Consider the following 26864-nt stretch of genomic DNA (forward strand, 5'->3'; position numbering starts at 1 on the left):
TTACTATGTTCAGAGCATGTTTATTTTTTAATACAATCAATCCACATTATCATTTCACTCCTGTTGCACATGGGTAGTGGAAAATAAAGCATTAAATTTACTTTAAGGAAAAAGAATCAGGCTATCAAGAAATTAGATACCTGTTATTTGAGCTTCTGAAATTTTCACCTATTCTAAGATTGCTTGCTTTAAGCATTACACTACTGAATTGAAAAGCATGATAGTTTACCAAATCATCATTTCAACATGGAATAATTAGAAGCCTGTTTCAAAGTTTTATTAGTTTGTCATAAAAAAAACTTACAGTAAGTTCAAGTATGTACAAATAGTCATAAAAACAAAGCCATGTTCAGTTACTTATACATGAGCCAAATATTCATGACATGGCTACAAAAGTCTTCAAAAAACTCCCACAAGGTTAAAACAACCATTAAAAGTTTATGCTTCAAAAGCCCAGTAGCAGCAATTGACAGCTCATTTCATTACAAAAATCAGGGGGTAGTAGTTAACTTTGACTTGAATAAAATTGGATGTTTAAGATTTAACTCTCAACAAATAGTAAAAGTAGTAGCATGGTTGTCAGTCTAGGCTTTGTTTTAACAATCATTAAGCAAGCACAATTGCCTTCCCATACAAGGAATATTAACTCTTAAGATCCATGCCTCCACTGTTTTCTTCTTGGTTGAATCTTACTTGGTATTCATCTGATTTAGTTATGCGTTCAGTCCTCTATGCATTTCATTCATTTCCTTCACCTGGGAGAGGAGGAAATAGGTTGAGGAACATCAACATTTGTGCTACTTAACAGGAGAACCCAGAAATCAATAAGTTTACTCCAGATTTTCATCAGCAAGAGGTAATTGTCAGCTGGTTAACTTGTCAATTGTCAGCTACAAAATTTGGATTCCTCTACGAATACTCTGTACCTGGGGCTGAAACACCATACACCTTAGCACAATTCCATTGTGAAGTAGCACATCAATAGGAACTGCAAGGCCCTTGCAGTTGAAGAAGTTGAAGACCCCTGAAGATCTCCACATCTCCATAATAAAACAAGACTATCAGTGCTTCCTGTGGATTGCACAGCCCTGGCTATAGAAATGTAAAAACAGTACTTGCCTCCAGCACCTCCCCCCTCTCAAATCCTGGGAAAGACATCAGATTGCCAGTTGCCTTTGAAACTAACATGTAGAGCCAACATGGTGAACTATACAGAGATCTAAACTGGTTACAAAATTTCAACCCCCCCCCACCACACTCCAACATATCTGAAGCACCCAAAGCAAGCTATTAAACTCCAGCAGAAACTTCTAAGTTTAGGTTCTAACCAACCTCCCCCAAGTTCCCCCATATATCATCATCAAAAAAAAAAAAAAAATTACCTCTGCTTTCACGTACTTCCCTTTCTTCCTTCTTGTGAGAACCTGTAAGGAAAGAAAGAGTAAAGGAAGGACAGATTAATTGTTAAGTTTTATTTAAGTCTTGATTTACATTTCACTTTATCTGGTTGGCACTCTGATCTTGGAACTGTCCATTCCCCATCCTTCCAGATTTAACAGGCTGTCTGCCACTCTTGACTACCTTAAACCAGGAGGCAAGACAGGTACTTCCTCCACCTTAATGTGTTTTCCTAATACTTCATTTTCCATGTGACACCCTTCTGTCACAACCCAGATCAGTGACAGTCCATCCATGAATTCCTCTCTACTCCCAAACAGCTAGTTTACAGAGGAAGACTTTCTATTAGAGTCCAACTACCTTGGTGTATTATTCCCCAAATTACACTGATACCCACCCTGCCTGGCAACTTTGTTAGAACTTACCAGAACAACAATTCCAGCAACTATTGCTATTATCACTATTACAATGACAGCAATGAGGCCAGGAGTCAGAGACTTCATGGAAAACTCTGGTGCTATTTCATCAACATAGTAGACCGCTACTGCTTTCTCAAGCTGTACCACTTCATTATCAATGCTGACATTCAGTCTGTTGTTAAGGAAGATGGAATCACCTTTTACCTAAAGACAGAAAACAAAAGAGACTTACTAGTTCACCTTGTAATAGGCATTCTTCTATGCATTACAATAGTTTATCTTGCTTTTGCCAGAGTATTCTATGACCATCAAACGCACTGCCATACATATTTAGTCTTTGGAAGACTCCACCCATGACACTTACATCTTTTTCAACGTAGTAGGCCACATCAGCTATATCCACTTCTCCAGCAGATTTGTCTGAGGAATTTTGCTTCAGATCAATAAAAATGTAAGGGTTCTCATACTGGGAAAGAAGACAGTATGGAATTAAAGGGGTTAATTTAGACCCAACTACTAAACACGCAGCAAAATACAATCTGACTTGAGGTGACATTCTCAATCAAGTTTATGGTACTTCTAAAGCAAAGTTTTTATAGAACAATTCAAATTTCACATTTTTGATAAAGCAAAGTGAATTCATACATGAACTAGGAAGACAGACATGCAATTTTTCAATTCAGATAGTTATTTGCTTGTGTTCAATAAGTTAAGCTATTTTGCAAGCCTCCATTGAGATCCGTACTTTATGCAACAAAACTTCAAAGTCACTGAAAGTTTTTAGTGAATTAGTCACAAAATAAAACGTGCTTCTTACCGTAACATCGGCTACATAGCGCCCATTCAGCTTATAACGGTTGGGAATTGTTTCTTTGAAGAATCTACAAGGATATTACAACCGCAACTGTTAAAAGCAGTAGTATTTTTTACACATCACTTTTTAGATAACTAGTACAATTTACACCCCCCACTACCTCCACCCCCAAGTCTGTTTGTGGGGGATTGACCCTAGCTGACACCTATGCAAGCCAGTCTCCAAGCAATAGCTACTTTGGAACCACCCTCTCCAAACCTTATTTATTGCCGAGCATGATGTTATATGATCTGGGATAGCTCGTTGGTCAATTCAGGTCAGCTGTCTTGGATGTTTCCCCTCCCAACCTCCTGCCCATCCCTAACCTACTCACTGAGGCAGCAGAGGGAGAGACAGACAAGACCTTTACACTATAACTAACTGATTCTTATCAGCACTGTTTTGGTGACCAGACTAACACTGCATTATATTGGCTGATACAAAGAAAATTAACTCCACCCCAGCCAGGCCCAGCATACTCATTAAGAGGTACCAGAGCTCTGTTAATTCCCAACAGTGAAGTTGCACTTACTGCAAAACAAACAATTACTGCACTGGTGAAGATCAAAAGACTTTAAATAGTTTTGAGAGTTCACAAATACAGCAGAAGCTTCTGTTCTAGCAATAAGCAAAAAAACCCTCACAGCTACAAGCACATTTTTCTTGCTATATGACCTTTGACAAGAAGAATTTTATTTAAGCCAAGAAATATAGCTAGCCTGATGTTTTGTCTCCTACTTCTTTTATGAAGTCCCTCCTCTATCTCTCCATCAGTTTCATTTTTGAGCAGTTTCACCTGATTATCTTCTTTACTATCTTGACTTGATTAAAAGGTACATTTCCACTTAAAAATGATGGTGATTGGTTTCCATTTAAACCGTTAATTTCCAATAAAATTAAAGCAAGCTTTATGAAGGACCTATAGGTCACTTACAAGTCTTACAAATAAATTAGTTCACACATTTGACAATGCTTTTAAACACTTGGTTGTTTAGAAGTACAGTAGGTCACTTACTTCTTCAGAGACTCAGTGTTCAGAGGAGTTTCTCTTTCAGCATGTTTTATTTTAACGATGATCCACCTGAAGTAATGAATATTCTTAAAAACACATGCATATGAACAACGTACACCAAGAATCTAATCCCATGTGGGGGGTGGAGGTGAATGAAGTAGTGAGAGGAGGAAAAAAAAAAATATATATATATATATATATCTCCTCCCCTCTCCCCATAAATCTCATTGTTTCCAAAGGAAAAAGGCAGTAAACAAGTACTTATTGCTCCATGTTCATTCAGTCCCAGTGTATCACTCACACAGATAAATCCTCTGTAAGGCAGAACCTAATACAGGAATGCTTTTAGGTCACAGCACGCCCTGCTAAAAAGACTTACGTTGTTCTGACTAATTGATTGCACTTCAAGTCTGTGTCATGTTTGTCAGTTCTTCTAACACCAGCTGTATTCACACACCAACAGGTGGTTCCATTGCACTGCTTTGCCTTGAAGACACCATTGTTTTCACACTCAGGATCATAAAGACCATCAGTATCTTCAAACGCATCTTTTGGCTTTTCACGACGACCTGATTTTGTGCTTTTTACTTCTGCTTTCATCAACAAGCATTTTGATGTCACTAAAAATAACCAGAAAGTCACATTTTACAATTTCAGACCATGCACACACAAAAACAAAACTCCATAAAACCACATGGTTACTTCAGAAGCAACTGCATTTGAAGCCATTTCAAGGAAAAAGATCAGATACCAAAGGTATAGGTAATAAATAAAGCCAATATGGTTTGGAGTATATCAGCTTCTGAAGCCAAATGCAGAAGTCTAGGCAGTTTCGGTTTCTTCCACCCAGATAAAGATTTACAGGCTACCTCAAACCAAGAAGTAAGGCTTTTAGAAAAGGCTCTTTCACCCCTAAATTCATAGGAAAAGTCACGATATGTGCTTAGAAGGAAGCAAAAAATTAACGTTTGAGAAACCCTTTTCGTTAGGCAAGGATCAGATAGTGAAAGAGATCAGGGAACTGGAGTCACGCAGCAGGAATCAGACGCGCTCATTGTTCATTGCCAGTTGACCTAGAAGACCAGGAAGAATCTTTCTTCCCTTCCCTTGCCGTCGTTACTTGCCAGGAGCTCATTGCGCACGGTCACATACCCCCTCTTACACGGTACCTGGCACTTTTATTTAGGATCCCCATAGTAGTGAGAGCTCCTAGGTTAAAACCCACAGAGGACAAGCGGGCTGTACTCACGAGTATTACAGTTGACGGTGATACCGGAGCCGATGGAGCTGCACTGGCAGACGCCGTTAGACAACTTGCAGTCGGTGACACGCTTGTTATTCTCGCAAACACACTCTGGAAGAGACACACAGCCATGAGCGCGGATGCTCCCGAAGGCGAGGCCGGGCGGAGGCTGACCCCGCGGGCGAGGAGGGGAGCCACAGCCGCCCCTCACCCGCAGCCACCCCGCGGCTCCAGCGTTGGGCGAGAACTTTCCCCTCGAAGCCCCAGGACCGGCTCCGGCCCTTTTTTGCTGCTGGGCACCCCAAACCGTGGGGAGAGCCGTCGGGGGAGAGGGACACGACAGACCGGGCACCCTCCCGCCCGCGGGCAGCCCCTGCCTCAGCGGGGGCGCCATTTTGTGGCGCTGCCAGGGGCCGGGCGGAGCGGGGCGCCCACCGCCCCGGTTCGTGGGGGCGGCTCCGCGGGGAACGAGCGGGGTCGCCCTCAGTGGGGTCGAGGGCCCCGTTTGGGGTTAGCGGGGAAGGCGTGGGGCGAGACGAGGGGCGCGGGGCAGGCACTCACCGTTCTGGGCGCTGGCAGCGGCGCAGAGCAGCAGCAGGAGCGCAGCCCCGCGGAGCGGCTCCATGGCTTCGGCCGGCGGTGGGGCGCGGAGAGGCCGGGGAGAAAGCCTCGGAGGAGCGGGTTTGGGGAGAAAGAGGGAGAGAGAGCGCTGCTTGCGCGGCGGGGAGCGATGTGAGCCGCCCGACAGGTTCGGCAGGGGATGGCCGCGCCGCGCCCTCCTGGCTCCGGTTACACCTGCGAGGCGCAGAGGGCGGCAGCAGCACCTCCTCCCCGGGCAGCCGGGCGTTGTTAAACCGCCCCCTCCCCCCCGCACCTGGGCGAAACTGGATGGAGCAGGGCGAGCCTGAGCTCAGCGCCCTCCCTTTCCCTGCCCCGGCCCAAATATAGCCCCTTCCGGGGCGGCCGAGGGGAGCGCCCCGAGGTGCGGCCCGGAGGGAGGGAGAGGGGACGAAACCGCGCTGCCCCGAGCCGGCGGGGGGAGGAGGGGGTGGTGGCAGCAGGCAGCCGCCCCCGACGACGAGGAGAAACTGTTAGTCACCGGGAGAAGTCCCGGGAAGGCGTGTGTGTGTGTCCGAGTGTGTCCGGGGCTCCCCGGCCCCGCCTCGCCCTTTTGGTTCCCTCCCTGAGGTGTTTCGTGCCCCCCCGGGGGGTCGCGCTGCCACCCCCTGCTCCCGCAGCCCACCTCCGCCGGGCCGAGGAGCAGCGGTAGATAGCGATGTTTAATGATTAATTCTGCTCGGTGGTGCCGGCTGAACTCTTTTTCTATGAGCCTTTAACAGAAATCCCGATAATCCCGGAGTTAGCTTAGCAAAAAACCAGGCACCTGTCTATGCAGAGCACACTTTCTCAAGGATCGTTCTATTTCCCCCCCTAAAACACTACTGTATATGCTTGGTTACTCCCCTTTAGGACTGCTCTGAAGCGAATCTCTCTGGTACGGGACTGTCTGCACTTTCCTCGTTGAGAAATCAAAGTCTTCGGTACCATGTCCCTGAGCAGTGCAGCTTACCAGGAACCTGTGAAACTGTAGGTAGTGCAAAAGCCCTGGCAATGTTACAGAAGATGAAAGGTAGGGAAGCTTGCTGCTGGTTTTAGAATTACTCTCCGAAGTGGAAAAGGGATGCCAAAATGTAAAACAAAAATAAGGTGTGGTACGCCTTTTTCTGAATCTTTTCTGAATGTATTAATTCAGCTTAAAAAAATCTTTCTGAAAGATATACCAGTGTCCTGAAAACTAAGTTATTTTAGGAAAGGAGAAAAACAATGACAACTTGCATTTATGAGAAATCGGTATTTTCAAGGACAGTTGAAACTTCCTCTTACCAGTGTTGATATTCACTGTACAATACAAACGCATTGCCACTCCTTTTACATGCAAATCTCAGTTAATGAAACGGTTTAAAACCTTTGCATGTTCTGAAAGTAAGCACAGGTTAGCGGTCTGTGCCATTTTGTCTCTATGTGTGCTAAGTTTGTGTTGCATCTCCGTTTTCATATTTACTGTAGTCCACAACGGCCCGCTGAAATCGAGGAGCTCTCTCTGATGGGTCTGAGTTAAATGACTGTTCTCTAAGTCTGCTCCTAGTACGGTCTGAATGAGACTTCTCCATTTTTATTTTATTATTTTTTTTTAATTCTTCTTGCAGTTTTGAGTGGCTTATTAATACTCTTCTGGTACAGTTTTCAATGACTCAAATTAACAGCATCGTTTTAGCAAAGTGAAAACTTTGAAAGACTTTTAAAGTCTCTCACATGGACTTTTCACATTGTTGCTGTCAGATGATGGCATTCTGCAGAAAGATGAGCAGGATCAATAGGCTCAGATATGCCTGTCTTATGGTAAATCTCTTTTTGTGTGTAAATGTATTGTTTTTTTTCAAGATGAGGAGTTACCCTGTCATGTCAAATTGCCAAGCTGAACTACATCGACTTTAAAAACAGGGAACAGTACACTTCACGATAGGCTTTTGCCTTTTGTTTTGTTTTAATATTGTAACTTTATAGAAACAGGACAGAGTGAACACATGCTAATCCTTCTTGTTCCCCTGGCCCTTGTTTGGGATAGGTAAACCTCTGTGCCTAGTATTAATAAACCAAGCCTTAGTCTGCAGTCTTGAAACCTCATAGTGGCTACTACTGAAAGTAAAGCTGCTTTTTCCACCACCTCCAAATACTGGACATGTCTTTGTTGTCAGTGTACAAAAAACAGTGTCTAAAGGTTGAATGGACTTCAACCTGGATATTTGTGTGGTCTGAAGAAGCCCATCGCAGTGTGCTTTGGCCTTGCAGTGTGACACATTAAGTGTTCCCTGAACTATCAGCATTAGAAAGCCAAACCATAGCTAATGGAAAGATAGGTGCACCATGTTGCATTTGATTTGGCTCCAATTTGCGGGAACTGATGCAGGTCTCATTATCTTTAATTTCTCCAGTTTTCCAAATCGAAATAAATTCTTGTTTATACATATGGATGTTGCTTATTATTTTGGAAATTGCGAGAGTTGCTCTTCACAATGTCATTCCCCAGCAAAGCAATGGGAGTGAAAAACCATTCTCAATTGCATTAATTTTACCGTCTTTCCAGGTTATTTTGAGGGAAGCTTCTCTTAACCATAAGCCAGTGGAGCAGGCATATGGTTAGAGAGATAAAACAATCCAGGTATTGAAATAGCTTAATTACAGAGACAACTCAGTGTCTGGGGCTTAGAGAGGAGTACCATTTTTGAACCTTTTGTAGTGATATAAAAGGCTTTATTTGGGGGTGAAATGCATGACTTTGTTCAGTGGTGTTTCTAAAGTGACTTTTCCCAGTGTAATGCTCTCAAGGTAAGATCTTGCTTACTGGTTACAAACAGCAGAGTTTTATCAGCTGTTGGACATATCTCCTCTTAGCAAATAGCTGAATGCCAATTAGGCAGTGCAGTGTAGGATAGATGTGGTTTACACTTATGAAAGCATAATTACAGCTCAGACCAATTATAATTTAAATGCTACAAACACATTTCTGGTTCTTATATATGTATAAAATTGTTTTGATCACTAGGCTTTAGGGGATATGTAAACTCATATTTGAGAAACTTGGGTGATCTGTGTTGTTCAGCTTTTGCTCTCCAGTTCATATCTGCTCCAGATCTGTTTGGAGAATAAAGCTAGTTCAGTTCACTTAAGTATTACTTGAAGAACTGTGGATGCCGGTGGGAGACTTTCTGTTGACTCAGTGAACTGGGGATCAGGTCCAAGGAGATAAATTCAGCTCTTTCAGAAGCCAGTAAGAATTAGTGTGATAATGGGATCTGGCCTGGGTCTTTACAACGTAATTTGCAGGTGTTCCCTAGAACTTGGGTGAGTGGTCTTGTGACACTCCACAGGCACAGAAAAGGGATAAAATCTGCTTTCAGGGAAAGTTGCAAGAATCTATGAGTCACTCCTGAACTATCAGGAAATGATGCAAGGTGGGGCTGTGACATGTATTGTGGTCTGCAGATCGGAGAGATGAGTAGGGAGAAGATGATCGGTTTCATTGGAGTATTTGGCAATCCAGCTCTAACTGAGATTTTTCGGAGGCTCCAAACATGGTTGGTTTGGGCTGTGCTCTTCTGAAGATGTCCCTAAAAATAGGCCAAGTATTATGCCAAAGTGCAAAACAGTGCTACTAGTGTTTTCCCACAAAATTAATGCTTTTTGAAAATTCACGATAACTTTCAACTGGTTAAGGCCGATGAAGTTAGAAACAAGCAGAAACAGTCTTATGCTCAAAAATGAAAACAGGTTTATTTATTTATTTATTTTTATGGTATACATTGTTATATACATTGTCTAAGTTACAGGCAATTATATGTTATATATAAACTAAGGTATAAACTAAGGAAATTTTTATTAGGACACTTTTAGAATGTGTTCAATCAGGGTGGTTTTTTTTTTTTGTTTTGTTTGCAGACTATACTCTCTACATAGGATGGACCATAAGAAGGCCACTTGAAAGTATCATAGAAAGAGGACAATACTGAGAAATAATATATAATATCTTGTCCATGATGTGTCTCTGATGATTCCAGACCTTCACAAACCAGTGTATGCTGCTGCTCAAAGAATTGTAATTACATTGCCATTTTTATTTCCTGCAGGACTGAAAAACACTACATAGCAGGTAAGTACTATTATCTTTTTATGAATAATGAGAACATTGAGAGTAACACAGAGCTTAAATGTTTTGGCCACGTGTATCTGGTCAAATAAAGACCCAGTAAAAAAATAAATGAGCAGTCGTGTCTTTTCTGCAAGACTGTCATAACTGCTTCTGAACACTGTAAAAAGATAGCTTATGTTTTGTGTATTCTTGGCCTGTTTATAGATCATGACATTTTTTTCTTTGAGTAGTAACACAGTTTATAAATGTAACTGTTTATTTTGCTGAAATTTTCATGCAGACTGGAGATGAAAATCAGTGCAGAGGCAGTGGCAACAGTCATAAACCTGTCCTCAGCTTTAGATGGCTGCACCTTGGTTCTCCATCAAGCTTGGGCTGAAAGTAAGAGTACCTGAGGCATACAACTGTTGGTTCAGAGGTTTGTAAAAGTAGACAGGGTGTAGCCACTGGAGAGAGATGCTCATGCAATTAATGTGTGTTCTATTAGTATCTTTCAGGATTATAGAAACCAACCTGTTTGATAAATCATGGCATCCTCACCTTTCTGCTAGGGCTTAGTCTTAACCCCAGTGGGTGGGGTCACTAACAGGCTCGTCATCATCCCTCTCTTTACTGCCATGGAAATATGTCTTCATGGCTCTTATACCTACAGCATTTTCACAGCAGCTATTGTCAGTGTTCAAAGCTGCTTAAAATGTGTAGCATTAGAGGTAAAAAAATGAGTAAGTTCATCCAGCCTACTTTGTAGCAGAGTAATCTCATACTGTGCCCAGTCCCTTAGTATACTCATTGCTTTCGTATAGTTTAGAAAGGGTTTAGCAGAGAACATAACATCACAAGCTGAAGTCAGAGGAGCTCCATTTAAACTAAAATTCTTTCAGTTCTGGAATATAAGATTTTTTTTCCCCTTTTAGCCATTACAGATGGAACTTTGTCAAAAGTTAAATTTATTAAAAACTGTTTGAGAGTCCTAAATGGATTTTAACATGTTTTATTGTGTGACAACATCTCATTGCTGTTCTAAGAACCAAAACAGATGGCTGTATGGACAGATAGCTGTCCAGTTTCTCAGTATGATGGTATTGGAAGGTACGTTAAGTACTTGGATGTGTCTGCCATTAAATTTCCTTATGTCAGACTTGTCTATGTGTACAGGTCACTACAAGGCAAGCTTGGGTGTAGATTGACCATATATCAGCTAATCCACAGTAACAGGCTATGGACAGTGTTGTTCATGGCAGTAAAAAAAAGACATTTATTCCTTAAAAAAAAAACAAAAACGAAACAAAACACAAAGACAGGGCCACAGCATTCACAGAGGTAGTTTCTGTGGAGCAGCTCACATGCTATAAATCCCCACCCAGTCTTACCTCATTGCAGCTTGTATCTGTAGTCATACCCAAGGCAAAGTTGAATAAATACACGGAAGAGCTGAGCAGAAGCAGCTAAGCCCACAAACACCATTTAGCATAACACAATGGGCACCAAAGAGTAGGGTTAAAAGGAGCAAGGTGTTCCATAGCTGACAATCTGTGGTTTTTTTTTTTTTTTTTTCTTACTGAAATACATTGCTTTTGTGTTGTAACTACTTTCCTATTTCATGCGTTTATCTTTATTTTTTTTTTCCAGTTAGCTAGCTATTACCAAAGTTCATCTGTTTCAGTTTGCACTTTAATTTACAGCCCTTGTACTAGTCATTTTATTGCTTCAACCTCTGGGTGAGAAAACTTTTACAATTTGCGATTACTGATCTCAGAGAAACAGGAAAGCTTTTTGACCTGCTGTAGAGTAATTATAGAACCCATTGCTTCTAGGGAGGGCCAATCAATGTTTAACAAACTGTGGCAGTTCTAATTTAACCGTTTGAAGCCTGAACCATTGGATTGGGGTGAAAAAAAAACATCCAGACTCTTCAGCCTACAATTTAATTAACCTGGTTTTAGTCTATAAAGTTTTGCCTTCCTCCTACTGAACTTGAGGCTTTTCCTTTCTTAACAACATGGGGGAATAGGAGTCAAAATATTTGCATATAAAAATAATTTTCCCTTATTTCAGAAATTATAGCTACGTTATTGTTGATTAATCCTTTAATGGGATGGGTCTGTGAATGCCCTGCTGTCAAAATAAGGCTTGACAATAGAGAAATTACAACATCTTAATTACTAATATAATTTCATGTTATAGAGGCTATGGTCATGGAAAAAGATTCAATTGTGTTCCACGGTGTAAAACCAGAATAGATACCCTGTGTTCAGAAGAGTTTGTGATCTGAGTTATGCGACCAGTAAACTAAGAGGTAAATCTAAACTTTGGAATTGGAAAACAAGGTCAGAAAGACGATGTAATTTACAGACTTTGTCCAATTATAGAATTAAAAACTGGCTAGCTAGAGTTTGAAGGCTCCCACCTATTCTTCATCCACTCAAACAGCTATGAATTTAAGAAATGATGAACTTACCTTCAGAAAAAAAGGACATTATTTTGAAAGCACCGAAGTTTTTCTACTTTTTATCTCCTTAGGTAGAAAGATATATTTTCTGGATAATTAGTTGCTTAGATCTTCAATGATTTTGTGTACTAATGTTTGCATATGCATTAATATCAATGGGACTACGAATGTATGCTGCTGTTCACTAGATGTGAAAGGAGTATTGTGATTTTATAAAAACATTTGTTTGATTAAAGTAAAAGGTCTTACAATTTTATTGGTCCAGCTATATTTTCATTGCTAAGATTTGTAAAGTCTAGTGTTTGCTAGTTTCTGAGAGGAGAGAAGTGAAAACTTGCACACTGAAGAGCTCACATTTTTCAATGGAAATGCAGGCAATTCAGTCACTGCACACACACAGTACACTGCAGGCTCCCTGTGCACACTCCTGCTGACACTCCTGCACATGTGTCTGAGGCAGCCTGCTGCTCTTTGCATCTGAAAGAAATGGCTCTGGGTCATGGTGGTACAGGAGTCTGTTTTATTAGTGCTCTTTGCACAATACAGTATGAAGAAACTTCATGGGCACAACAGGATAATGAATATCCATGCTTATTAAATGCTCACTAATGTGCAGGATGCAACCTCCATTTACTTTTAAAAGCTAAAATGTTGTGGGTGGCATCAGAAGGTTCAAAAAAATTATTTAAGGGGTACTGTACACTTCATGTCTTTTCCCCTTGATATAAAATATACAGTAAAGAGTTCATAGTCAATGATGTTGAGAGACACATGATAGTGAAGACCTAACATAGTCTCACATAGTCTCATCTCTTCAGGTACGACTATTTGGTTTCACTTACAACCAGAACAGAACTGCCAATCCTTAAAAAAAAAAAAAAAAAATGTAAACGCTTCCACTTTCTGCTTTGAGTCAGTTAAGTTCATACAGGATATATCCGTCTACAGTAGAAATGAACAGAAAGTTCAAATGTATGTCCCCAGTACTTTATGTAGATTTGCCGCTGCAGAGCATTTGGCTGATTTGCAGTATGCAGAAGCAGCATGTTTAGACATGCACTGTGTTCGCTGGCAGCCTTGACATTCTTCTGTCATCTGTTGTTTCTTGTTCACTGCAGTATTTCCTTTTTTTTTTTTTTTTTTTTAATAGTTTCTGACTTTCTCAGCACCTGGGAGAAACCAGAGGTAGTTTTGGATTTATGTATTAGAAAATCCTACTGTTTGCTTAGAAGTTTTTAAGCAAACAAAGCAGATGACAATCTCCATGTCTGTCCGTCCATCCATCCATCATTGACATATATTTAAGATGCACTAGATCATTTTTAGTTTTAATCCTACTGTTGCATTTGTTGACAGCGAAGATTTAGCTATAAGAATCCTTTCTAGTGTCATTAGTTACTGGTTTGTGTACCAAAGAGGTAAATCATATTCAGGGTGTTAAGTGTAGCTCTAGCTCAGGCACCACAATGCTGTAATGATTTGTTTCACACAACTCATCTAAATTCTTACTCTCCCTTTCCAAATAAAAGAAGCAGATTACTGGTGATAGATGTGGATTCATGTAATTTACCTCTTTCTTTGAAATATTCTGAAACTTGTTTGCTTTATTGCACCCTATATTCTAACAGAGTTATAGCATGTCCAGCCTTTAATTTTTAGATGAATGCTTGAGTTTATTTAAGTGTCTGTAGGAATAGAGTTCTCATCCTGTGTGTGTTTCATCTAGAACATATTTGACTGAGAGATGGGGTTCCCCCTGACAAGGGCAGGAGTTCTCTATACAGGGAAGAGAGCTATTATTTTGTTTCCTCTTATTTTACATTCAGCATAAGTAGAAAAAGTCTATAATTGGACAAATACACATTATATTTGAACAACGATCTATATTTAGACAAACCAATGTTTATTTTTCATGACTTCCTTTGAAAAGATGTATCAGGAGTTCTTCCAGTGGTACAACAACAACAAAAACCTCATTATAATCACAGAATCATTTAGGGTGGAAAAAACCTCTAAGATCATCCACTAGATAGTCCACTAGGAAGGATACCACATATCAAAGGCATTTGTTTTCCTACCTTACAAGTATTACTTCAGTGATATTTCTTAATCCATGTGTCTCACAACTGGTTTACTGAAAATATATATATTTTTTTTAATTTAAGAGAAGTAAACTGCTTTCTATTTGCCTTTTTCGAACTAGCTACTAGGCAATTATGCAACTATATATCTCTCATAATTCAGTTCCAGAGTATTTGCAAAAATCTTTTTTTTCTTTCTGCAAAAACAAGATTTTGAAAGAATTCCAAAAGGTTTTAATTATATATATATACATATATATATATATAAATAAAACACTTCAAACTGTAATAGCATATAAAGATAAAGAGTAACTCAAACGATCTAATGTCATCCTATGCGAAGGGCTCTGAGTTAAGTACAATATAAGTTCAGTGTAGAAGGCAGGACAATGCTATAGTGTCTCAGTTTAAATTGCTTGTGGTGAAATAGTGCCCTCTGATGTTCACTGAGTTACTCGGAAATCAGAGAACAAAAAACATTCTCCCGGATATGCTTGGATGAATTAATTGTTCAACAAACTTCCAAAAACTGTAGTTAATGATACATATGTAAAACCTGTAGTTAATACATTAGTAATAAAGGCTGAGAACCAGTTAGGTCATCTACATCATGCAGAGTATTTACAGTCCGGTCAAGTTCTGTTTCCGTCTTATCACTCTGTTCAAGAACTTCTTACCATATACCCAGTAGAGACCTGAATGTAAAATACACAACTCAGGAATACAAAACAATTGTTTATTAGTAAATGTACCTAAAAGATATGCAGAGTTTAACCACTACATTAAGCTCATCACCTCCAAAGAGGTCGCTAGCCAGGCTAGCATCCAGGAGGGTTTTGTGAGCCTTTGTGACTCCCTGGAACAAATTTGCTGGTCTGAGCTGTCAGTTTCAGACTCTCTGATTTTTCCTCTTGGGCTTTATGCCTTTCCATGTTGATGTTTCTCCATGATGTTTCAAGTTGAGTGCTTGAGTAATCCCCATCTCAGCAATCCTACCTTAATCTCTAAAGTTTTGCAAGGAGAGAAGCTTAAAATTGCAAATTTTCTCACTGCTTTTTCTCACAACTTCAGTTTCCTCAGTCTGAACCAAGCTAGTCTGAGCACAGCGAGCATGTATTGCAACTGAACCTTGGGTCCTGGGAGGTGAGGAACAGTACGAAAAGGTTTACAGAGAGTGGATCACAATACCTCTTGAGTAATTTGAACTTGATTGTAACAGATCTTTGAGGGTGAAAAGAAAATAAAAGATCTTGTGATATTTTGTTGCAGAACCAAGAGCTCAAAAAACAAAACAAACAAACAAAAAAAACAAACAGCCAAACTATTTTAGAAAGGAGAGCTGTAGGGAAAAAACATACAAACACTGGGAAGCTGTATAGATAAAGATCTACTTTGTAACCTCCTTTTTACTGATGCTGTGAGGAATGCAAATCCGAAGGTGTGAGGATTAAGAATGCACACACTTTAACTGCAGCTTTATGTTTTGCAGACTTCAAAAACTGACAAAAATTATCATCCTAGTTTCGATGGTTTGTGTGGTTAAATAGATTTTTCTGTAACTTATCCTTCCTTTGCTTTCCACAGTTATCAAATAATTGGTAAGTGAGTGCTTGGAGTGCCTTAGATGAACAGCATTGTGCACAAACAGGAGTATGTACGTGTAAAAGGTAGAGAATTTTTGTGTTTTTACATGAAGGATAATTTAATGCAGGGTGACTCAATCTGACTGAGCACGCATAGAAACATCTGTGTTAGAAAAGGCCTTCTAGATGACCAGGTTCTGACCATCCCTGCTTCCCCAGGGATGGAGAGCTCCACCATGTCGTGCTCCGTGCCCCAAAGGACCTCCAGCCACCACACCACCCGCGGGGCCTCCCCGTGAAGGAGCCAGGCCCGGTGCGCCCCGTCCCTGCTTTTACCCCTCCCACCCTAGCAACAGCCGCGCCCCCGCCTGATTGGCTGGCGCGGCCGGGCGGGCTCCGCCGCGGCGCTGCAGCCCAGCGCCCCCAGGCGGCAGAGGTAGGGCCGGAGGCGGCAGCGTCCCGCGCTCCCAGCGGCTGCCAAGGGCGCGGCGCTGAGGAGAGGAGAGGAGAGGAGGGGAGGGAGGGGGGCGGCCCGTGTGAGGCGGGGCCTCCTCCGGATTCACCTGCTGGGAACCAAAACTGGGTAATTACATACCCAATGTGAGATTTATTTATGTATTATTATTATTGTTTCCCCCTCCCTCTGTGTCATAACTAAGTAAGAGCTGGAGAGCTGAGGAGGCTGTCTCAGGAGGGACCTACTGAAGAATTAAAGTTGTTTTCTTGTATATAAAATGTAGCTTTCCTCATGCGCCATTTGGTGTCCTCTTGATTTTTTAAAGAAACCATAGGTTTGTTTCCTTGATTATGCCTTTGCATTATCTCCTACTTAATTTAAATTTTGTTCCCAGTGGCTATAACCAAAGGTTATAAAATAATTCGGCATTTCAAGATTTTATTTTTCATATTATATGGTTTAATTATGGCAATGTTACATTGATTCAATTAACATTCCTTTAAAAATACCCCTTCATAGATAGGAGCGGAGACATGGAGATTCCTTGGTAGACCTGGATAAACGCATGAGGCTCTGACAAATTACAACTTCTTCTGGAAAGGAGATGTGTTTTCAAATCTTGAATGAAAAATGAATGATTAAGTCTGCTTCCACTGAAAAAGAGCTTTATCAAATCAGAACCAAATTAAACTGCCTAATTCACTGCGTACTGATAAAATAAATTTTTATATCACCTGACAGATGAAGCTCTGCTGAAAACGCTTCATTTGAACAAAACAATTATAGAGACGTACTGCTAAAATTGACTATTTTTTGTAGCTAACTTCTTATTCTTTTTTAACAGGAACTTTTTACTTACCAAAATGAGACACAATCTGGTGTGTCAGACACCTCCCACTGTCACTGTTCATGTAAAATCGAGTGCATCCAGATCGCATCAGCAAAAAAAACTTGTTAGGTTGAAGCGGCCTGCTTTTAAAGACCATCAAGAAAATTGTGAAAAAAGGTTTCTTAGTCATAAATATATACATCCAAAGGGACCATGCCTAGTTATTCAGCGTCAGGAAATGACAGCTTTCTTTAAGTTGTTTGGTAGGTTAATAATGATAGATATCAGTGTTTTGATTGAACAGTAGAAAACCATAAGTAAGTATGTTTTCTAAACTCAATGATAATTTTGAGAGTGCTTTTTATAAATAGTTGCTAATGTCTTTGTCTAAACATATTTTGTTATTTTATTCTAGTGTATAAACACTTAATGCTTAAGTTAAAAATACAAAAAAAGGCTACTGAAGTGATGAAAACCATCCTTTAAAATGAAAAACAAAAACAAGATGGTGTGGTACCTCCTTCAACAATAATTTCCCATACCTTACTATTTTCTCATAGCTTTCAAGAAATACATGCAAAACAACATATATCTTCTTTTACACAAGGCTTAAAAGAGGCTGGTCTCTCAGTTCTGTATACATATTATTTATTATAAGAATAAGAATTTAGAGAGAGAAACTGAATGAGAAGAATATCTGAGGAACTGCTGCCTCTCTGTTGCATTTGTATCTCTTTCATATAAAGTTTTGTATTTATTTAGAAGAGATTGAGACATAGTAGATTACTTTTTATTTATTTATTTATTTAAACCTGAACATTAAAGTACAAGTTCCCAGAGACGTATACTGACCACAAGTAATCAAGCAAGTATTGCCTTGTAAAAGCTGTCAGGTAATCAAGGTGCAGAGATCTCAACAGTCTCTGGTTCATCAGAAATAACTGTACATTACTCGAGGGAACCTTTTATGCAGGAAAAGGTTACATGAGTAGAAAAAATACTGGTAATTTTTTCACCTTCACTTGGTGTCATGGAGTGAGATACTGTCAGTCACCTTACCTTTCCCGTGGTTGGCTTCTATTTTTTCATACCTAATCCATTTCCCCATCAGTTTCTCTGTTCTCTACTGGTGGGTCCAGCTTTTTTTTGTTTGGTTTGTTAAAGGAACTTATGTTATTTGTTTACATAGACTTCCTAAGGAAAACAATGTTATTGTTTGAAATGCTATGACTATTTTGTTGCAGATGATGATGTGATTCAAGACTTCCTATGGATGGACTGTTGTTGTAAAATTACAGACAAGGTAAGTGTTCTTCGTTAACAGAACTAATAATAGAACTAACTATTCAGTGAAAATTGACTGCTAATCACTTAATTCTATAATGAGAATACAGACCATTTATTTTTCTTTTCTAATGTATTCATATGGAAACGTCAAGAAACTCAGTTTATGCTTTCCTCATTGATAAGAATGAACAAAGTAGTTTTGTGTGAGACAAACATGCTAAGCATTTTAGGAAATGTTATATTGAAATAATATGTTAATACTTAATAATGAATGTAGTAATTTACATTTTAAAACAGTATCTTTTGGCGATGACTTTCGTTTATTTCAAGAGGGCTAACTTCACAATAAATGAGCATACCAGAATCAATTTCTTTGTTGCTCTGTAAGTATTCTTAAATCATCTGGTTTATTAGCATAAACTTTCATTAGTTTCTTCCTTTGTTTACGTCACTAATGATTCTGATATACAGTGAGACTTCATAACCATTTTGTAGTTGTTTGGGGTTCTATATGAAGCAAAGAAACATAATCCACACATTATAATTAGTGCAAATTCAGTGTTGTTTCCCTGATGTCCAACCTGAGTAGCAATGAGGGGATGTTCACATGGGTATTGTAATACATAGCATGGACTTCTGCTTACAGAACTGTTAATCTGTGAACTTTTTTTCCTTTAAGAGAAGTAAGTGCAGGGCAATATGTGGCAACATATGTAAAGCTCACGCTTTCTCTTATAAGACCTTATTTAATATCTTAGCCATCTTTTAAGTCCTTTTAACTGAATTGTTTCATCCTGATGCACAACTCTGGGGTAACTTTACTAACTAAGTTTCTGTCAAGGTGATTTGAGTCAACTGTAAAAATATAGGTAGGTAATTTCAGAGAACTTTTTTTTGAACCCTTATAAAATTTCTATACATTGAAATGGAGGTGCAATCATAAATCTGTCTTTACTGAGCCTATATAGTTCTGTATATACATATATAAGGATATATGCTATACCTACAGTGATGAAGTATTTTCTTTCATAGTGTTACAGAGCTCAGGTCATCTTTTTCTATAATAGCACTTGGCAGCTGCTCTGACTGCACACTAGTGCAAGGAGAAAGATGGCTGCTCCTTCTACCATATGTGGTATTCCAGATAGCATCCATAAAGCGTGGAAGAGGAGGTTATCTGACTCCACTGAAGGGAGAAAAAAGAGCCTCGGAAGATAACAGAGAATTAGAAAGTGTCAGAGGGTCACATTAGAGTGGGCCTGGAGAGAAGACTGAGATTAGGATCAAGTGAGGAAAAATGGGAAGGAGACCAGAACTAGAACTTTTTTCAGGTATGAGTTATAGGAATTCAGTATCAGGTGAATGATCTCAAGATATGCTAGTTCTTGCACACTAATTTAGGAGGCTCTAGGGTAAAGTATTTATTATTATAGCTTATGTTTACCTGAAGAATATATGTGGGCCTTTCTGGTTAAGAACATGTAATATTGAGAGAGAAATGTTTTGTTAGCAATTTTTCTCATGATATTAAGAAAAAGAACTACTTTAATATTACATCTTTTACTGTTAGAAATCACACTGATAGAATGATTCAAGATTGAATAACACTTACAGACACAAACATACATATGTTTAAAGGTATCTGGCAAATACAGTGGAAGAAGACGATGAAGAATCGAAGTATGACATTTTCCCATGGGCTTTGGGAAAAAAATGGAGAAAGCTCTTTCCTGATTTCTTAAAGCTAAGAGATCAACTATGGAGTAGAATTGACTACAGGGCTATTGTAAGCAGACGTTGCTGTGAAGAGGTAGGGAGGGTTTTAATATTGTAGATGCTGAAACTGCAATTAATACCAGATAACACTATAGCTCTACACAAACGTTTTTACCTTAAAGAGTGTATAGAAGCCATAAGAAAGAAAAGATGCAGCTAAAATGTAACAGCCCATTTACCCTCCAAAATTTTTTTTTTTCTTCTCCTTTCAAAATATAGTCTTTGAAACTATGCTTTTAAGGTAAATTAGAAAAAGTTACGCTGCTGTTAAAAGTAGTTTTTAATGAGAAGGATCTTTCTGCTTTATGCAGATATTTTTACTTAAAATTCACCATTAGCTGTTTCACTTCATTCACTGTAGAAATATTTTTATCTGTGTCTTTGCTTTATAAATTTTAAACTGTACACAAAATAAAACCTTCCAAAACATGGCACCTCAGGTGAAATTTTCCTCTTCAAAATTAACAGCATAACTTCAGTTGACTTTGTGGGGTAATGGTTTTTCATTGCATTAAAAAAGAAAGGTTGCGTTTTTAACATTCTCTATTAATGCCCTGTTACAACCTACATTTTTTTTTTTCAAAAAATATTGTGTGAAAAAAAGACATTCCTCACTTCCCAGATGGCATGTGTCTGTCTGGAAGAGCCCTGACAGGTACTGTTTACTACATCTGGTGGAAAAGAAGATCTTATTTACTCTAGCATCCCATCTCTACGGATGGGATGAGATGTTAGTGGGGAAAAATACAAGGAACAAGGCAAGTGTAGAATGCTTATCCCAGCATGCCCTCCCAATTTTCAGCAGTTGTTAGTTTAGTGACGTGGTGAGTCAGAAGATCCACCTAGTTTAATAGTAAGACACTATCTTCAGTCCAACAAAGCATGAACTGGTATTTGTGATGATTTACACGAATATACAAAGCTATAAAAATTTTGTTTCAACATCTGATTCATAACCGGTTCATTTATTGTTGCCTAATGTAGCAAACTTTCTAGTTAGACTAAGGCAGATAAATAATAGATGACACCCACTTCAACTCTCTAGTCTTAATTCTCTGCCATATGTGAATTGGATCCCTTGTTTTCAGCTATGTTTGCCAGTTATTTTTGTGGTTCCTGATAGAATGGCTATTCTGATAGGTAATGGCTATCGCTCCAACACATTATGTATGGCAGCGAGAACGTTCTGTGCACCACAGTGGAGCTGTGAGGAGCTACAACAAAGATGAAGAACAGCTGCCACGAGGACCTAGTAATACGCCTGTGGACTGTTTGCTTTGCGGTAGGAAAGGAAGATTTGTGCGACTAGGATTATCTTCCTCCTCCTCCTCAACTGGCACACTGGAGATGACTGAATTACATTCAGCCCAGGATATGAAGGACACCTTTCCAGCTGAAAAAATGCTGGTTGACTCTCCTGTTTCTTATGCCCAAGGTATAGTTTAATATTGCAAATAATTTTCAAATAGCTTATGTAACTGAAACAGTATTTGCTGTTTAGACTACTGTAGGGACTACTATGTGCTTCTTGGTGTGACAAGACCCAACCTCTGTGTTTGTGGAAGCATCTACTAAAAATGCAGTTACCATTTTCTTTCTTTATTTTGGGTAAACTTTTATACTCGGACATTGTGGTATCAGGAAAACCACCTGCTACCACAGAACTACTACCATATCTGAACTAATGTTTGCAAAATATTCCTTGTTCTCCTTTTCTGTGCCACAAATACCATCTTGCTTCAGCCAAACATTTAATTGACACTTTCACATCTTGTTTCCTCCTAGAAGTACCAACTGCATTACACATTGAGTCTGTTCAACTACTCTAGCTAATTTTGTGTTCTAGTCTGTTTAGGCATTTGTTACTATTTTCATATTATAAATTAAACTGGGAATCCTATTTGAAGAGCATTTGGCAAGAAGAAACAGTAAAAATACTGGTGTGTCTGTCACATGAATGGAGTGTGTGTTACGTGAGTTGTAAGTGCTCTTCTCGAAAGTTGTGTTTTTAGAAAGGGCAGGCTCCTCAATTACAGTCGTCAGTTAGTATGTACATTAAATCAGCACTTCACACTCTCTTTTAAGTGTATCTCAGTCTTTGACAATTTATGGAAGATATCCTTTTAAGGTTGGGGGTATGTGTAGAAAATACAACAGTCTACTGTGAAAATTGTTTAATGTAATAGAATCTCGCATATTGAACTACTCAAAGTAGTCTCCTGAGCCTTTGTAGGAGAAGCCTCTATTACATACAGCAGTTACTTTAAACGTCTATTATTTAATTTACTGTTAAGAGTGGAACACACTTGAGATGTAAATTTCCTGTGTAAGGCCTCAGTTATGCAGATAAAATGCAGTGTTCTTGGTATACACGTTTAATATTGGTTAGGGTTACAGTTAATTAACCATAGAGGTACAGTTAATTTATAGCTCTGTTTGTGTCTATTTTAACTATTTGAGTACTTCATCAACTGATCTTTTTCTTGAAGTGAGTACGGCTTTATCAAAAGACCACGTTTAGTGTATTTCAATTTCCCTTACAGTTGTGCAAACATTGTTCTTAGAGAAACTGGTAATCATTGTTTGGTACTTAGTAAACTCAGATGTTGCTTCACTTTCATTTCAAAGAGAAAATATCGATCCACTATTTTCTTACTTTTTTTCTCTTGATTTCTGGTAGACTGTCAGAGCCAGTCCAGGAAAAGCAGACGAGGTAGCATCTTGAACCAAGACAAATCCATGGATTGGTTTACAAGCCATGAAGAATGAAAAACTGAGTGATACAGATACTGTGATTTGCAGAAAAATTTGTGTTGCACGGTAGTACTATAATGATTCTGTTAAAACATTCCCCTTAAATCACACAGGGGATTTAAGAGTTTATAGGCAGTAGAAATCAAAGCAAAAATTACTTAAGTTACACAACTTGCAAAACACAGCTATTTTGTAACAGTTTATTCTGATACAACACTCAAATTAGTAGCTAACATCACAGCAGCATCAAGAATTCAGGGGTCGAAACTTTCTCAGCTTGGTGAGGAACGCTGGTTGAAAACAGAACAAGTTACTACTTCAGTATTTCAATGTAAAATTTTTAGTTTATTATAAATGTTATGATTTCATGATATAGTAACATGTGAAGTCCTAGTACAAAAAAAAATATATATAGAATACACTGTCTCACCTGAATGAGCATCCTGCCAATTAGATGGTCTAGCAACGTAAGGTACCGAGCAGTATGTTTCAGCATCATCAGAAATTGATTCTGTGAGAAATACATCCTTTTGTAATTCTTTCCAACAAGTTTTCAAAGAAAAAACAACAAAACAGACTACAGTTAGCAACGCACATGCAGTATTCCTTGACATCTTTTCATTTTCTTACTGTTTTTCTTAATTGTTTTGTTGCCATTTATCAGTACATTCAGACCTCTATGCTCTATAATAGAATTTACAAGTATATATATTTGTATAAGGTATATTTTCTGTATTTGCTAAAACAGCACAATTAGAATACAGAGCACAGTGGTAACATTTCTGCTATGGAATCCTTGAGCCCACCAGGGTTCTCTAAAACAGCAATAGGCTGAGTATGGAGGACTGAATTTTATTTGAAAATAGTAGTGGAAGGACAGTCATTTTGTATGTGCTGACTGCCATTTATTTTCTATTTAGTCTGGATTTTTAATAAGATATTTAAATGACCATTAATAAATCCTTTTTCAAATCTGACAATGTTGTCCAAAATGTTGACCTCGAAGAAAAAAAACAAACAAACACAACCCTCATCTTCCTAAAATGAACAAAAAAACCAACTTTGCCTTCATTGTATCTCTGGGTTATCAAAATTCTAGTAACAGGCTAGCTCATTAACAATAACGTTCTTACCATTGCATTCAATGTCTTTAGGAACTATTTGATCCTGAATATGGATTTCATCATAGTCTTTTTGGTGAGTTTCTTCCTCAGTATTTTCCTGAGTTTCTGCTGTTTGGCTTGATTTGCAATTCTTGATTTTAGCAGGGAGTACCAACCATTTTCTATGAGTTACCTCAACAATACTTTCACATAAAAATGGGAGCTTGCAGGTCCGTATTCTGTCTAAAAGGTCGATAACCTGTGTGATGCTTTTGAAGAAATACAAAGGATAAATACTTTGAAAACTGAAATCAATATAGTAAACTTAGCCTCAATTCTATTGCCTTTGTCACATTCTTCACCTTTGTTTATACAAGTCCTTCGATTTTAGGGTAAAGTAAATAGCAACCTAACTTGAAATTGAAAACAGTACATAGTAATTTTGAGGATGTCATTAACTAAAAACTTCCACTGACCATAGTTCCTGAAGTACAGACCAAAAGATATAGCCAAGTGTAATTTATACAACTCCTAAAAAACGAAATAAATGAAAATTGCAATTTTTTTTTTTTTTTAATTACTACATTTACATTGGATGTATGTTTTAGGAGGTGCTTGGTTCTGTAACAATTTCAGGTGATGCCTGAAGAAATTTCTAAGTGCCAGAATTAAATACTTACTTTGCTAAATATACAGTGCATACACCACCCTGTTTAAGACTTGGGTGTACAACAGATAAAGCAGACTGAGGGCTAATCATATCCAGAGTTATCTGCAAGAGAAAGATTATTTTTTCCATAACAACAGTGTTCGGAAAACAACATATATGTATGAAAAATGAATGCATACTATAGCAGCATGTCACTGCAAACTAGTTTTATTACTGCTTCTGAACAGCTTAGAGAAATGTCTATCAACACAAGTCATGTTTCACCAACACAGTAGTACTGTAGAAATGTTAAACCTCCTCCTAATTAAACTCCACAATGTTCACTTTAATAAAAACTTCTGTAAGACTATATTTAGGAATAGTTTTAGATGTCCTGTTTACAAATATTAAAAAGTTCAATGCGTCTGCATAATACAGTGATCACACTAAAGTTTCAATGTCTAACTTGCTCCTTGTTTCAAGATTGAGAAAACTTATTTGTCAATTTATCCATTTTTTGCTAGAGAACTATTCAAACTGAAATGGTGAGAAAGGATGCATCTGATCCTTCCTGTGGATTGTTGAAAGTTTTCAAAAATGATATTTTTGTGCTATTTTGTTTCTTCATTTAAATCCTTTAACACAATTGTAATTTATTTGAAGAGTTAATATAAGCAGTTTGTTTGCTTAGGAACATTATGTATTCCATAGAGCTGGTAGCAAAGTGTTTAAGTATTCACAATTTAATAAGCTTGAATATTTTTCTTAATGTTTGAAATGTCTTACTCAAATACAAAATCTTCTGCATTTCTCCAAAATACAAGAAAATAAGTGTATCTTCGCTTACAAGACAACAGTGAGTAATTTTAATATTTCTCTACTATAGCATACCACTCTTACATGGGAAAGTGTAATTGAAACCTTGAAATACCCATACCCTGATGAAAAAATCATGGTGTTTCTTTCATTGATGATCACCCGATTGCTTTTGCAATCACATTAGATTTGGGGATCCTACTGCAAGTGTGAGCACTAGAGGTTTCAAGTTATATAGAAAATATAAGCATTGATTTATGTCATATGAAGGGATTTTTATTGCACTTACTGCATCAAATGTTACAGATTTCATATCCTCAGCAGCTGTTGAGATGTCTTTAAGAATGAAATCCACATTATCTGGCCACTCTTCCATATGCCCTATTTCCCATGCAGCACGCCAGTGCCTGTAATTCTTCTTTGCTAAACTGTGATGATCATCTCTGGTTTCATAACTTATAACTCGTCCTTTGGGCCCAACTTAAAACAAACAAAAATACTACATTTACTACTTTTTTCTCCCCATCCACAATAAAGAATTTAGGAAAAGGTAGCATTGTAAGTGACAGAAGTACGCTGTTAAATCTCAACTTCACTTTAGGAAATAACCACATATGAAACAATCAATTACAATTTATTATTTCTCTTACATTTAAAACAAATATATGCAGATAAAGTGCTGGGTTAATTCTTCTATAGACTGAAATCAATCGATAGATAGAAACAAAACATATTTACAGCATTGCAAAGTATTCCTAAGATGTCCTTCCAAAGTAACTCCTGCAGCAAAAGATGACTTGAATATCTGTGGCCCAATCTACTTGTGATTCATCTACTACAGCTACCAGAGGTAGCAGCTGAAAGAGCTGTAATGCAGGTCACTACTCACAGATGCTATGAAGGGGACAGATAGTCACTGCTTCTGTTAATAAGATTTGAAAGTGATGGTTTTAAATATTTGATGGTTCTGATTTTTTGTTTATTAAAAACAAAGGTTTGCTGTTCTTTCTCCACCTTTCCCTTCATCAGAATTGAGGAAGGGATAAGAACCCCCCAGACCTGCTCGATGATCTCAGTCCCATAGACAGGTTTTCCTCATGTACTTCCTGATTTACACGTGGTTGTGTTAGTTTCATGTTATTGTTTATGACTGTTATACATTATTTTATTATTTGTTTTAAGTTTTACTATCTTGAAATTTATTGTATAATATTCTTTGTAAAGGAAGTGTTAGCAGGCTATCCAGGCAAAGCGAGCAATGTATACATTGCTCTATTATTCTATACTTGCATTATTCTAATTTCTCAAACCTATCATACCATTTGCTTCTCCTTGCTACTTTTTAATGGGCAAATCCAGGTTTCTGCAATGAGAAGCTCAGCAGGTAATGTTCCAGGATTTTTTAAGCCATGTTAAGGTTCAACAGATCTGAACAATCTGAGTCAAC

The 26864-nt window shown here is 38.4% G+C and overlaps 3 protein-coding genes across 15 annotated transcripts in view; 1 reads left to right on the forward strand and 2 right to left on the reverse strand.

Moving 5' to 3' along the window:
- EPCAM (epithelial cell adhesion molecule) lies at nucleotides 1–5848 on the reverse strand. Its single transcript, XM_027453624.3, has 9 exons — nucleotides 5487–5848; nucleotides 4932–5036; nucleotides 4062–4302; nucleotides 3686–3751; nucleotides 2635–2698; nucleotides 2182–2283; nucleotides 1824–2021; nucleotides 1383–1424; nucleotides 1–755 (listed from the first exon to the last, which is right to left on the reverse strand). Exons 1-9 carry the CDS (start codon nucleotides 5548–5550, stop codon nucleotides 714–716), a joined length of 924 nt encoding a protein of 307 aa, XP_027309425.1. The 5' UTR covers nucleotides 5551–5848; the 3' UTR covers nucleotides 1–713.
- On the forward strand, nucleotides 5241–23829 carry SPDYA (speedy/RINGO cell cycle regulator family member A). Of its 10 annotated transcripts, none has more exons than XM_072035455.1 (12): nucleotides 5241–5367; nucleotides 6396–6632; nucleotides 9423–9633; nucleotides 9914–10051; nucleotides 11818–11929; nucleotides 15748–15830; nucleotides 17048–17295; nucleotides 18277–18335; nucleotides 18617–18702; nucleotides 19958–20129; nucleotides 21236–21530; nucleotides 22776–23829. In XM_072035455.1, exons 7-12 carry the CDS (start codon nucleotides 17067–17069, stop codon nucleotides 22862–22864), a joined length of 930 nt encoding a protein of 309 aa, XP_071891556.1. In that variant the 5' UTR covers nucleotides 5241–5367; nucleotides 6396–6632; nucleotides 9423–9633; nucleotides 9914–10051; nucleotides 11818–11929; nucleotides 15748–15830; nucleotides 17048–17066; the 3' UTR covers nucleotides 22865–23829. The 10 variants fall into 10 exon arrangements, with proteins under 10 accessions (XP_071891556.1, XP_071891561.1, XP_071891557.1 ...); XM_072035460.1 differs by having other exon boundaries at nucleotides 9914–10014; XM_072035456.1 differs by having other exon boundaries at nucleotides 6396–6555; nucleotides 9914–11929.
- The window catches only part of TRMT61B (tRNA methyltransferase 61B), a 5953-nt gene continuing 2124 nt past the window's right edge, over nucleotides 23036–26864 (reverse strand). The window contains exons 3-7 of one of the 4 annotated variants that reach the window (XM_072035451.1): nucleotides 25707–25897; nucleotides 24633–24724; nucleotides 23983–24221; nucleotides 23280–23360; nucleotides 23036–23139 (exon numbers count right to left, since the gene is read on the reverse strand). In XM_072035451.1, coding sequence (XP_071891552.1) covers nucleotides 23096–23139; nucleotides 23280–23360; nucleotides 23983–24221; nucleotides 24633–24724; nucleotides 25707–25897 — 647 coding nt within the window. In that variant the 3' untranslated portion in view covers nucleotides 23036–23095. Of the gene's footprint in view, nucleotides 23140–23173; nucleotides 23388–23982; nucleotides 24222–24632; nucleotides 24725–25706; nucleotides 25898–26864 lie in introns of those variants that run through there. The other 3 variants (XM_038176215.2, XM_072035450.1, XM_072035449.1) reach the window with 3 other exon arrangements.

Source organism: Anas platyrhynchos, chromosome 3, assembly GCF_047663525.1.
Source record: "Anas platyrhynchos isolate ZD024472 breed Pekin duck chromosome 3, IASCAAS_PekinDuck_T2T, whole genome shotgun sequence".
Lineage (NCBI taxonomy): Eukaryota > Metazoa > Chordata > Aves > Anseriformes > Anatidae > Anas > Anas platyrhynchos.